At 38.9% G+C, this 12,487-nt stretch overlaps 1 protein-coding gene across 3 annotated transcripts in view; it reads right to left on the reverse strand.

Annotated features, from left to right (window-relative positions):
• Positions 1 to 1,304: 1,304 nt before the first annotated feature.
• The window catches only part of SLC35F2 (solute carrier family 35 member F2), a 59,945-nt gene continuing 48,762 nt past the window's right edge, over positions 1,305 to 12,487 (reverse strand). For all 3 annotated transcript variants that reach the window (XM_043898269.1, XM_043898278.1, XM_043898286.1), the window contains exons 4-8: positions 8,264 to 8,423; positions 7,262 to 7,418; positions 6,645 to 6,697; positions 5,442 to 5,596; positions 1,305 to 2,291 (exon numbers count right to left, since the gene is read on the reverse strand). In XM_043898269.1, coding sequence (XP_043754204.1) covers positions 2,106 to 2,291; positions 5,442 to 5,596; positions 6,645 to 6,697; positions 7,262 to 7,418; positions 8,264 to 8,423 — 711 coding nt within the window. In that variant the 3' untranslated portion in view covers positions 1,305 to 2,105. The remainder of the gene's footprint in view (positions 2,292 to 5,441; positions 5,597 to 6,644; positions 6,698 to 7,261; positions 7,419 to 8,263; positions 8,424 to 12,487) is intronic.

A 12,487-nucleotide genomic window follows, 5' to 3' on the forward strand; every position in this document is an offset into this window, starting at 1 on the left:
TCATTGGAAAGACTGATGCTGAGGCTGAAGCTCTAATGCTTTGGCCACCTGATGTGAAGAGCTGACTCTTTGGAAAAGATGGGAAAGATTGAGGGGAGGAGAAGAAGATGTCAACCTCGAATGAGATGTTGGGTGGTATCACCAACTCAGTGGACATGAGTTTGAGCAAACTTTAAGAGATGTGGAAGGACCGGGAAGCCTGGTATGCTGCAGTCCATGGGGTCACCAAGAGTTGGATGCAACTTAGCAACTGAACAACAGACATGTATCTGCATAAAAGGGCTTACTTTAGATCAGACTCACCTTAAATGTTCTGAACTGGGACCAAAGACAAAGTTCATTAATCTCACTTCACTCAAGAAGAAGTGAGATGACCAAAGGACAGAAAAATGATAAAAAACTGTTGACACCACAGGAAGAGCTCAACCTGTGGTGAAAAGGGACAAGTAAATGACAAGCACCTCAATTCAGTAAGTGTTATAAGGAAGATGTGAATAAATAAGGGCCCCTGGGAACATCAAGGAGGGGGAGACCCAGCTTAGACAGCCTAAAAAAGGCTTCATAGTAGCTCAGATTCATTTGAGCTCAGACTCAGAACACTGGATACATATCCAGTGGGATATTGTCACCTGAGATTCTCCGCCTATCTGTCTCTGTTTACCTGCTCAGTCGTGTCCAACTCTTTGTGACCCTATGGACTGTAGCCTGTCACGCTCCTCCATCCATGGGGTTTTCCAGGTAAGAATACTGGAGTGGGTTGCCATTTCCTACTCCAGGGGATCTTCCCGACCCAGGGAGGGAACCCAAGCCTCTTGTGTCTCCTGTGTAGCAGGTGGATTCTTTACCACTTGAGCCATCGGGGCTACTTCACCACTATCCCTATAGATACAGGTTTATTGTTAATCAAGGTATTTTAAGAAATAATCAGTGTATTAATCAAACTGGAAGTCTTCTCCAAAGAGTCAAACATTTTAACATAGCCTTTTTCCACTCACTGACAGTTGTTAATGGTAAAGAGTAAAACATCAGTTTTAACTGGCTGTAAGAAATGAAAGATTATTTCACTTAAAAAGTTTTCTTAAAAAATTAATTAAGGTAATTCAAAAGTTTTAAATGTTTATCCCAGCAAATAACTTGGGAGCTCGCTCTGATTTCCCCTCCATTCTGACATAGCCCCAAATAGAGAAGGCTGCCCCACCTGAAGAAGACATGATTCTAAAAAGGTGTATATGAGGAAATCTTGAATATACTGTCATTTAAAATCCACAAGGGGAATTAGGTAATCAAAGAAACCACACAGTACATATATTTCCATGAAATCAAAATCTTTTAATAATACGAATTTACCCTCGGTTTCATTATTATATTTTTAACCCCAAAAAGTTCACATACAGAGGTTTTACAAAGTGGTATACCGGCAGTTGATATCATAATGCTGCTGCATATTAACACTCTGTATTGAAGAGGTATCATAAAAATCGCATGGCACATTATTTGCTAAGAAGTAGCATAGTAACAATTGGGAGAAGGTTCCTAGAGTTACTGTACTCCACTTGAAGGCTTCTACGGTACTCACGTTGTATCTCAGGATTTCTCAAGTGCTGCCCCACCCACTTCCCCTTTCCTAAAAGGCCACAAGGTTTGTGGACAATAATTGGCTCAGCAAGACAAAACTCAGATGCCTCCAAATGAGAAAACCTACTCCCAACCACCCAGGGCTGCCCCTCCTCCTGACTACCTAGCCCAGCCTGGACAGCCTGAGTCTGGCTCACACCCACGTATCTGCCCAATCCTGCTTTCCCACTTGTGCATCTAACAGCCCAGGGTGCGCCCCATACCTTGTCTCCCTGACACTAACAGGTATTGGGCCCGAAACATACAGAAACTCAATCCTAGCCTCGGCTTCTGCTCTATTTTGGCATTTCCACTTTTGATACATGATTTTAATATTCCTTTTAAAATCCAACTGGATCAAACCCAATGCTACAGAGTGTTCACTCTGATAAGTTTTCAAGTGTCCCAAAGCAGTAGGCTCTGCTTTATCCAGGTGACAGCTCCCAGCTCCCCAGGAAACCTCATGTGGACGTGTATGCCTTCTTCTCCAGCTACAGGACGGCAGAGTGGGTCTCCTGCAGGCTCTCCTCAAGCTTCAGCCCCAGGTTGTCAATTCCAATGCTGGTGACTGGCGGCACGCTGCTTTCAGCTGGCTCTGCCGTGCGCGTTGGGGTGGAGCAGTACAGGATGAAACCTACCATGATGACGGTGAAGGACAGGATGTAGAGTCCTGAAAACTAGGAGGAGAGGACAGGCTATGGATAGTACTCTCTCACAGACACATCTTTGCGGCTGCCTTTTGTCCACTGAGTTTAGAGAGTTACCTTCTCATAATCTTTTTATTTGAAAGTTGTCCAAGGAGATACGAAGGACCAAAACTGTCCCAAGTGTGTGTACTGGTGAATGTGTGATTTCTGCCACCATTACCCAGCACATCAGTCAACTGGGTAAAAAATCTTAGATCTCTAGGAAACGGACTCTTGCCTTTCTCTGCAATAATATAGCTACATCCCACCTCACAACTAGTCCCACTTACTTAGTGGAAAGGCTTAAAGGAAAGACCCAAATTTAGACACAACATATAACAATGGCATGAAACAATAAGAAAACAGAATGGGTTGGAGCAGGACAAGAGAAATAAAATGAAAGAGAAGAAAAAGTGAGACCCATTCCCAAAGGTAGAAGGAGAAACAAAATAGGTTTTGAAATGAGTATTACATAGATTGCTGGTCACCTCCAGCTATGGGCTTCTACAGGCCACCATTGGTTTTAACACGTTAATGTTTCATAGATGCTCAATTACTTCTTAACCTTAAACTCTGAGAAGCCTGGAATAGCCAGAGCCCTCCCCAAAGAGGGAGGGCCTCCAATGGATTCAGTGATGATGCAAAGCCAGTGATAATTTCAAGCAGAGCAGGAGCCAAACTAATTTCCTCCATGGGTGTCATTCTTGGATCCAATCTCAGCACAGCACCCAGCACATAGCTAGTATTGAATAAATGTGTTTTACTTGGGGGGGGGGGGGGCTTGGGGGGGAGTGATTCAGAGAAGATTAAGGAGGAGTTAAAGCTATTTAGAGTACCCTAAACTTTTAAACTGTGAAGAAAGCTGAGCACTGAAAAATTGATGCTTTTGAACTGTGGTGTTGGAGAAGACTCTTGAGAGTCCCTTGGACTGCAAGGAGATCCAACCAGTCCATCCTAAAGGAGATCAGTCCTGGGTGGTCATTGGAAAGACTGATGCTGAAGCTGAAACTCCAGTACTTTGGCCACCTCATGCGAAGAGTTGACTCCTTGGAAAAGATCCTGATTCTGGGAGGGATTGGGGGCAGGAGGAGAAGGGGACGACAGAGGATAAGATGGCTGGATGGCATCACCGACTCGATGAACTTGAGTTTGAGTCAACCCCGGGAGTTGGTGATGAACAGGGAGGCCTGGCATGTTGTGATTCATGGGGTCGGACATGACTGAGCGACTGAACTGAACTGAAACTTTTGAAGTCAGTATCATAAAAGTCAATTGTGCTCTCCCATAGAATGTTCGTTTTTAACTGTGAAGAAACACAGTAACTTATTCAAAACATGTTCTGCTTGATTTGGAGGTTTTAAATGTTTATAAGAAAAAGTCTTGTTCCTCTTAAGAAGTATTAGTTGCCCAATCATGTCTGACTGTTTGCAACCCCATGGACTGTAGTCCACCAGGCTCCTCTGTCCATGGAATTCTCCAGGCAAGAATACTGGAGTGGGTAGCCATTCCCTTCTCCAGAGGATCTTCCTGATCCAGGGATCGAACCCAGGTCTCCCATATTGTATGCAGATTCTTTAACATCTGAGCCACCAGGTGATTAAATGGAGGCACCTTTATTAGAAGAGAGAGACTCTGAGGGAGTAAGATAGTAAGTCTCCTGAATTTTCAATTTTTTCAATTTTCAATTCTACCCTTTGTGTCTGGATCTATATAGGAAGTTTCTGTGGCTACTCTGTTCAGTGAGTATTTACTAAAGATCAATCTGGGGGTGTGGAGTCTGACACCAATGAAGGTGGAAATTTTTAACATCTTCTTCAACTGTTTCAAAATATCAGAGCCCAAGTTATCTTAGATGCTACACTTTTTTAAATTGGTGATATATTGAGCTGTGATTCTTTACTTAAAATTTTCTTCTAAAATCCTAGGTATCTTCTTTATGTTCTATATGATTTCCAATGTCTGTAATTTACTCTGAAGATCACAGCAGACCTCCTCTTTCTTTTACAATGGCCTTTGACCAAAAAGAATAAAATCTGATCTGAGTTAAAAGTGAGCTGCTAGACATGCAGGGACAAAGAAACACGAAGCAAAAGAACTGCAAAGGAATTTATCGTTTGCATGTTGCATTTTGAAAACAATAGTGTAAATCATTAGGGCAAAACAATGACACACAAAAAGTCTTTTTCTCATTAAAGTTAATCGCAGTTAAAGAGCAAATATCTACATTTAGGGAGCTTATAATAGGTAGCGACAAGTGTATTTTCACTTTGAAGCTTTTGTTTCTGTAAGCTTACTTCCTCCTTGGACATCATTTTACTTATGAGGGAAAAGTAAATGTTAAACTACTAATGCTATCTCAATATGTTTAGTTTTAAAAAAAAGCACAGGTGAGCCAGGCCACAAGTTATACTGCAGAGCTTTCAAGCTTTCTCTGGTAGCCATCACCTGGCCTTGAACTGCAGAATAAAATCACCATGGTCCTCTAGTGGAGGCCACGTGAAATGCAATAACACCAGCACAAAACAGCTAACACACTTGAAAGGCTTGCTTTGTACCCCTTAATGACTGTTATCACAGGAAAGAACCTAAGCCTATCAAGATCACTGTCTGATTCACTCTGACATCGGTCACTTTCTAATGATGCCACCAAACAGCTATAAATACTTCTTCAGGCTTAGTTCATGAATACCACAACCAGCAGGGTTTTTGCAACGATAACAGCTAGTTCCTATGACATAATCTTGAAAAGCAAAACTGGTTTATGCTTCTTAAGCAGAAATGTCTGGGAACACAGTGAAGTAGGCATTCTGAGTTCATGGTCAACTCCTGGGAATAGTGTCAATCAATACCAAGTAATTTCCACCCACATCTAAAACTTTATAAGGATAAAGAAATACAGTTGCTATACCCAGCTAAACGTAACGTTAGCAAGCAACAGCTGACATTCTATTTGTTCAAATGATTGTAATAGCAGGCAGGTCAACAAGCTTTAAACTATGGAAAGACAGATTTCTAAGGCAGTAAGAAATTCTTGCTAAGGAGATGAGAAGGTTTTATTTGGGGATCTAAAACTTTAAAGAAACCCACTACTTCTTTTATACCAAACAAGTGTTCTTATTTGAACAAGATCTATTTGCTCACCTTATAGCCAAACAGAAAAAGTCCAAAAAAAAGACTGTAGAGGTCAGCTGTCAGGATGCCCAGGTTGACAGAAGTGGCACTGGTGACTTTGATCACCAGTGGCATGAAGCTGTACAGGCAAAACATGCAGAGGGCAAATGCTACAAATAGCAGGGCTGTGGGGAAAAAATGGAATATCTAATGTTAAAGGAAGAAATCAACAGATAAAGGATAAAGCTTGCCTGACGTAAAATTCCCTGATCCTTTAACATACCGTCCACAAAGTTCCTCGTTAACAGTAAGCATTACAAATGAGACATACAAAGTTCTCACTGGATGTAGATGAAGAACTTAAAAAAACCCAACAGAGTGTTAGATGATCAAGGCCATAGAATCTTGCATATGGCGTAAGTTAACGGCTTTTTTCACTCCATGCCTTCCACACCTGCCCAGAGAGATGCCAATGATAAAAGGCATCATGGTTGGACACGATTTGTGTGGCTGAATTCAGAATAAAGTACTGTTAGGGCATCAAAGACAGTTGTTAGGGTTTTATCTTTTGTTCATCCCATAAGGGAGCTAGTCATGTGGGTGCTGACTACTTAGTATCTCTGCTTCACAACTGCTTCTCCAACCTCACTCAACACACACACAGTACACACACAGGAAATCTAAGCTATTTACTTGAATGAAATCATCCAAGCACAGTAGATGAATTTCAATTCAATGACACTCATGCACTACTTTTTTCCATCCATAAGGTTCAAATCTTTCCTGACTGTCCCACTACTGCTTTCTTCTGTTGCTCATCTGTACAGATGCTTAAGACTATCAGATGAGAGAGGCAATGCAAGATGGTAGTGATTACACACCATCAGATTATTTAAGTTAATACTTCACTGATTATATCAAGCAGGCAATCTTTACAAGCAGTCTGAAGACACGAAATACAGATCTAGTTGAAAGCTAGTGTGACCAAAGGTCAGTCTTATTCAGAATTCCTAGTAAAGAAAAGTTATTCTTGAAGGTAAGGATTAAGGATTAACTTTTACGGGGGTTCATTTACAAGTTCTCAGAGAAACCTGACATAAACCACTATAGTTTTCTGTGCACTAAATTACTCTGTGATTTTATATAAAAATGCCTAAATAGTATTATTACAATATTTATTTCTTGGTGTGTGTCAGGGGAAAGACTAAAAATAATTATTATATATATACATACCAATTTTCCAGTCCCAATGAATGCTGGCAATATCCTTATATTCCACAATCAATCTGTGATTAAAACAAGAGGTCACAGAGAGATCTTTATATAAATTTTCACTGTTTTATAAACAAGTAAGTTGCTTCAAAACTTTAAGTACTTCACTTTAAGTGCTTCAACTCTTAAGATGATGAATTATGTTGACTTTTGGTTTTCATAGAATATTAAAAAAAAAAAAACTATCTTTAATTAAATGACAAAGAATAAAACTCAAAGGAGTCCATAAACACGTTTGACACCCTTAGAAGCACTGTTTAGTGGTAGTCAGCTACAGGAAGGAAACATGATATTATGAATAGGAAGTTAATATTTTCTAGGAATAACCGAAAAAGAAAGTGTTCACTGGTAATATAAAGTCTAATGATATTATAAGCAGGAATCTTAAGCATCAAACATGTGTAAAAAAAATGAGGCATAATTATTGACATTTCAACAATCTTCTAATAGATATTTAGCAAGTTACTGATTTTAAATATGAATTTAGGCCAAATAAACAATGAATGTTAGTAGCTGGAAACTAATCATCTATGACATATTTGCTGATTTTGTTTTTAAGGATATGTTTAGAATCTTACAGCTGTATGCCACTGATAATTGTTCCAAACAAGCCCACCATTCCTAAAAACTCCTGTCTACTCAGCTTCTTCACGATGTATTCTTCACACACATTAGAAACAGCATAGAGGGAAGCTCCAAGAAGGACCAAGATGTCACCAATCAGTACATTATTACCTATAGAGAGATAAGCCATAAAAAGGAATACATTGTCACTAGGGAAAACTCTCCAGCTTGCTTCCATAAGTTTATCTGGCTCATAATCATCTAAAAAAGATTTTACAGAAGAAGAAACCCTGATTTTTAAAGTTTAAAGACTCTTACTCTTCTCACTTTCTGGCACAATTCTGCTTTCATTTTTCTTATTTTGGATCTTCAGGAGACTAACAGATTGGAAGATGGTAGTGTATACCATAATGTAAGGCCCCAGAAAATGATTCTATGACATGGGAAATTAATGGAATTTATTAGTGGGAATTCATTGAAAACTACAGGGAAGGAAGCTAGGTAAGCAAGGTAATTTTCTCAATCAAAGGAGACACTGAAGTTGTTTGCAGATTGGGGAAATTCATAGACCTTATTTAGATTTTATACCATGAACTATCTCAACCGTGACATAAAGAGTATCAAAATGTTCTCATCTACAGAGTAACTGAAATAGAGGTCATTCTGTGAACACAAAGTCTCCTTTTTGATGGAAACAAAATCTACAGTAGGGTTTCCGGCAACTAATCTAAATGTATGGGCCAAAAGAAGATTATTGCAAATATATAAAGAAACCTCTCTCAGGACACAAAACAAATGAGTATGACAAAAAGCAAGGACTCTGGGCAGGTAGGAACATAGACTGCTATGTTGAAGTGGTCATAGTACCAGAAGCAAGCAAATCTAAAAATAAAAATTTTAAGATAGGTAATCAGGACATGTTCTCTGCTTTTTACTTTATCTTTGCAAAATAAAAGTAAAGGCATAAGTAAAATGTCTTCTGTGACTAAACCAGAAAACAAGTAACACAGTCTCACCTGCATTGTCTTCCCTCCCTGCTAAGATGTCTGCACCAACCATAGTTCCTACACCCAACAGACAGACAGCCACAGCAATGAAGTGGATCACTCTGTATCTTGCATAAAGAATAAACCACGAAAGAGCCATCAGCACAGGAATCCCAAAGCAATCCAAAAGCTGCATGAAAAGAGAAATAACTACCTGAAAATATCTCTCATTAGTGAAAAGATGACTAAGTAATAACAGAAATCAGTGTTTATTAAGCATTTATTATTGCCAGCCCTGTACTAAATGCTTTATCTGGATGAACTCATTTAATCCTCACAACAACTCTATGAAACTGGAACTTCAACCTCCATTTTACCCATGAGGAAACCAAAGTCACAGAGAGGTTAAATGAGCTGCCCAAAATCACACAGTTAAAAGTTTGGAAGTCAGTTGATGAACCCAGGAATTCTGCCCAACAGCCTATGCAATTTACTTCTACACTCTCACTTATGTTTATCCTTAAGTCCAGGAGACATGTACCCATTCAGTCAATAAATATTTAAGTACATGATATGTGGGAGACACTAATGGAGGAGGTGGAATGTAGAGAACAAGAAAGGCACAAAGTGGAGTATTTAGAACCCTAGACAGAGAAAAATCGCATAACCAATGTTTAATTGCAATTGGGCTTAAGAACTACAAAAAGAACAGGTTATTACGAGAAAGCAAACAGACACCATCTCCCTGACAAAGTGTCCAACCCCACCATATAAGACAGATACTTGCTCCCAGCAAATACTCTCGCTCATCTTCATCATATACTCCTCCACCACCTGTTGATCCTGGGTCCAGAAAATACTTTCTACACCCCTGATATTGCCAGTCTGAAAGGCAGGGGGACTAAGAGTGCCAAAATTATAGTAAATCCAAAATTTTGCAAGATAAAGGAAAAAGAGATTTTATTCATTCGATTCTCAAAAGCACACATTTGTAGAGTGCATTCAAGGATAAAATATATTCCTTTTACTAATAGTGTTCCTGATGTTGCTATGTGACTGCTCATCCTGTTCTTTTTTTAACCTTGTTGCTGATGTGCTCTGTATCTATTTAGTCTTGGACAAGGCAGGCCCCTAAATCTCAGCAGCTTGTTTGATCCTGTCCACAGTTGTTTACTGATTGCCTTTCACTGCAATGTCAAGTATAGGAACGGGCACTTTGCCTTCTGTTATTTATTCCATCTATAGAACTCTAATCTCTTAAGTGCTTTATTGAGCCTGCCTGAATAACAAACCATTAAACGATGCAAATGATAATAGCTTGTCCTGGAAGACACCAAAAGAATCTAGCCATAGTGAAGGAATAAAATCGAAACTATATTCCTTAAACAAAAAAAAGTAGACAAAAATCACTCTAAAAACTATCACAGAAGACTCCCTATCCTCAAATTGTGTCTTAAAATCAAACTTAAACCTGCTCTATTTTTAACCATTTTTGGCGGTCCAGGACTGGCCATATAAGGAAGGCACCCAAGGCCTGAGGCTCCAGCCCTGCCATTGACCAGCTGTGTGATCTCCAGCTAGTCAACTCTTGAGTCAAAATCTGAAATCAAGAAGTCAGACCAAATGAGCTCAAGATACCTGGCCACTCTAAAGTTCCATGACTTCTAATCTGGTATCTATCACAGTCAGTCATTTATCTAAACTGAATCTTTTCCTGATGCCTTCTGCTTGATGCTTTTAGTTCTAAGAGCCGTCTACTTAATTTAATCTTTAAAAATTATTGGCTAGATTTCTGATTTAAAAAAATAGATATGCAACAAGCAACAAAGGTTTACTGTGTGGCACAGGGAACTATAGTCAATATCTTGTAATAACCTATAATGGAAAATAATTTCAAAAATAACATGTGTGTATAACTAAATCATACACACAAGAAAATTCTACTTTTTGAAATTAAGTAATGTTTATCTTTTTGCCAGGTTTTCTAAATGTCCTATGGACATCTAATAACAACATATGAGATACAAAATTTTAAATATATTTGTGTATGATAAGATTAATATAAACTAAATATAAATCTATATTTAAATTATTAATGACATCATTCAAGATGCTCTTATTCTTATTTTTTCTGCACTTGATAAAATATTCTCAGAGAAATGTTAATATGTCTCACTATGATTATATATTTTTTTCTTTTCCTTTATATTTCTTCTGATTTTTCCTTTATGTATCTTTGTTTCTTTGTTGATAAGGTATCTAATGGTTTCTGATGTCTATGTTATTTGTGAATTGCTCCTTTTATTATTAAAAATATTCATCTTTGCTTTAAAAAAAATTATTATATAGACACAGGAAGTAAGAACCTGGAATGAGGGGGAAGGATGGATATAAACATGAATCAGACTTTGTTAGTGATACGATGGAGTATACTCTATAGAGAAGAATATGAAATTCAATTAGGCCTTTGAGAAGGGGCTTTGAAAAGGATGCATTCTAGAAATAATAGAGCAACATAAGAGAGAGAAGCTGGCTGTGGGTAGGGAATGTGTAGATACGGCAAGTGACATGAGAAGTAACATGAGTAGAAACAGGCCAGCAATGTCAACGGACACATCATGAACTACTACATTAGTATTTACAATCACAGAATCCTTGAAGGAATCCTTAAGAAAGAGGTTCAAAGACCATCCAATTTAAACTTCCACCCTCTCAGGGGGAATTCCCTGGTGGTCCAGTGGTCAGGACTCTGTGCTTCCACTGCAGGGGGCACTGGTTCCATACCTGGTTGGTAAACTAAGATCCTACATGTTGTGTGTCCCTAAAGAAACAAAGAAGCAAATTTCCACCCTTTCAGATTAACCAGACTAGAGGTTTACTCAAGGAGATAATCTGATTGAAGAATTCCAATGACAGGCACTCTTCTCTGATGGAAGGAGGTTTAGCTGTTAGATGCACTTTTTATAATATGGCTTCCTAGGACCATAAGTACTTAATTTTAGACAAGCAAATGCTTAGGTTTTTCTAAGACGCTAGGATGAAAGAAATCGTTTGAGATTAGCTTAAGGCATGAACTTTAGTCACAAAACCTCAGTGTAAGTATTTTGCTTAGCTTTGTTTAGACCTGTGCCAATTCAAAACTCCTAGTCATTATCTGTCACAGATCAAAATTTCTGAGAATTATAATCAAGCAATTAAACTGTGTGTGAGATCATGAAGGTAGATGTGACTAGAAAAATGCCATTTTCTGTATTTGTTGTTGTTTAGGCACTAGGTTGTGTCTGACTCTGTGACTCCATGGAACGCAGCGTGCCATGCTTTCCTGTTCTTCACTATTTCCCGGAGTTTGCTCAAACTCATGTTCATTGAGTTGGTGATGCCATCCAACCATCTCATCCTCTGTCACCCCCTTCTCCTCCTGCACTCAATCTTCTCTAGCATCAGGGTCTTTTCCAATGAGTCGGCTCTTTATTATATAGGGTACATTTTCTATATACTTACACTCTTATTATTCATTGCTAAAAGTACACTTAATACTATTTGCGATGAATGCATCTTCTAGGTAGATCCTGGTTTTAATTTCTATGAAACTCTGAGCTTTTCATGTGCCTCTTATGATGTCTGTCTTATAAAAGATTTCCTATCTTTCCCACCAGGCTCCTCTGTCCATGGGATTTTCCGGGCGAGAATACTGGAGTGGGTTGTCATTTCCTTCTACAGGGGATCTTCCCGACCCAGGGATGAAACCCGCGTCTTCTGCTTGACAGGCAGATTCTTTTTACCACTGAGCCACCTGGGAAGCCCAGAGGACAATGCTTAGCACAGTATTAAATGGCATTCTGGTAATAATAGCATTTAATGCATATTCATATCAGAAAAATACTGAGTTTTCATTAGTCATTAATCGTTCTCTTTAAATCTTCAATTTTTCCATGTTTCTTAAATTTGGAGATAAGACCATCTCTGTTTTATAGGAAAAAGTGAAGCAACAGGAATTCTCTGGTGGTCCAGTGGTAGAGACTCTGTGCTTTCCCTGCTGAAAGCACAGGTCCAATCTCTCCTTGGTTGGGGAACTAAGATTCTGCAAGCTACACAGCACAGCCAAAAAAAAAAAAAAGGTGCATCAAAAGTCATAAATTCAGGGACCTCCCTGGTGGTCCAGTGACTAAGACTCTGCCATTCCAATGCAGGGAGCTCAGGTTTGATCCCTGGTAAAGAAAGGAGATACCACATGCCACAACCAATTTGTTTTTA

This window comes from Cervus elaphus, chromosome 1, assembly GCF_910594005.1.
Source record: "Cervus elaphus chromosome 1, mCerEla1.1, whole genome shotgun sequence".
Lineage (NCBI taxonomy): Eukaryota > Metazoa > Chordata > Mammalia > Artiodactyla > Cervidae > Cervus > Cervus elaphus.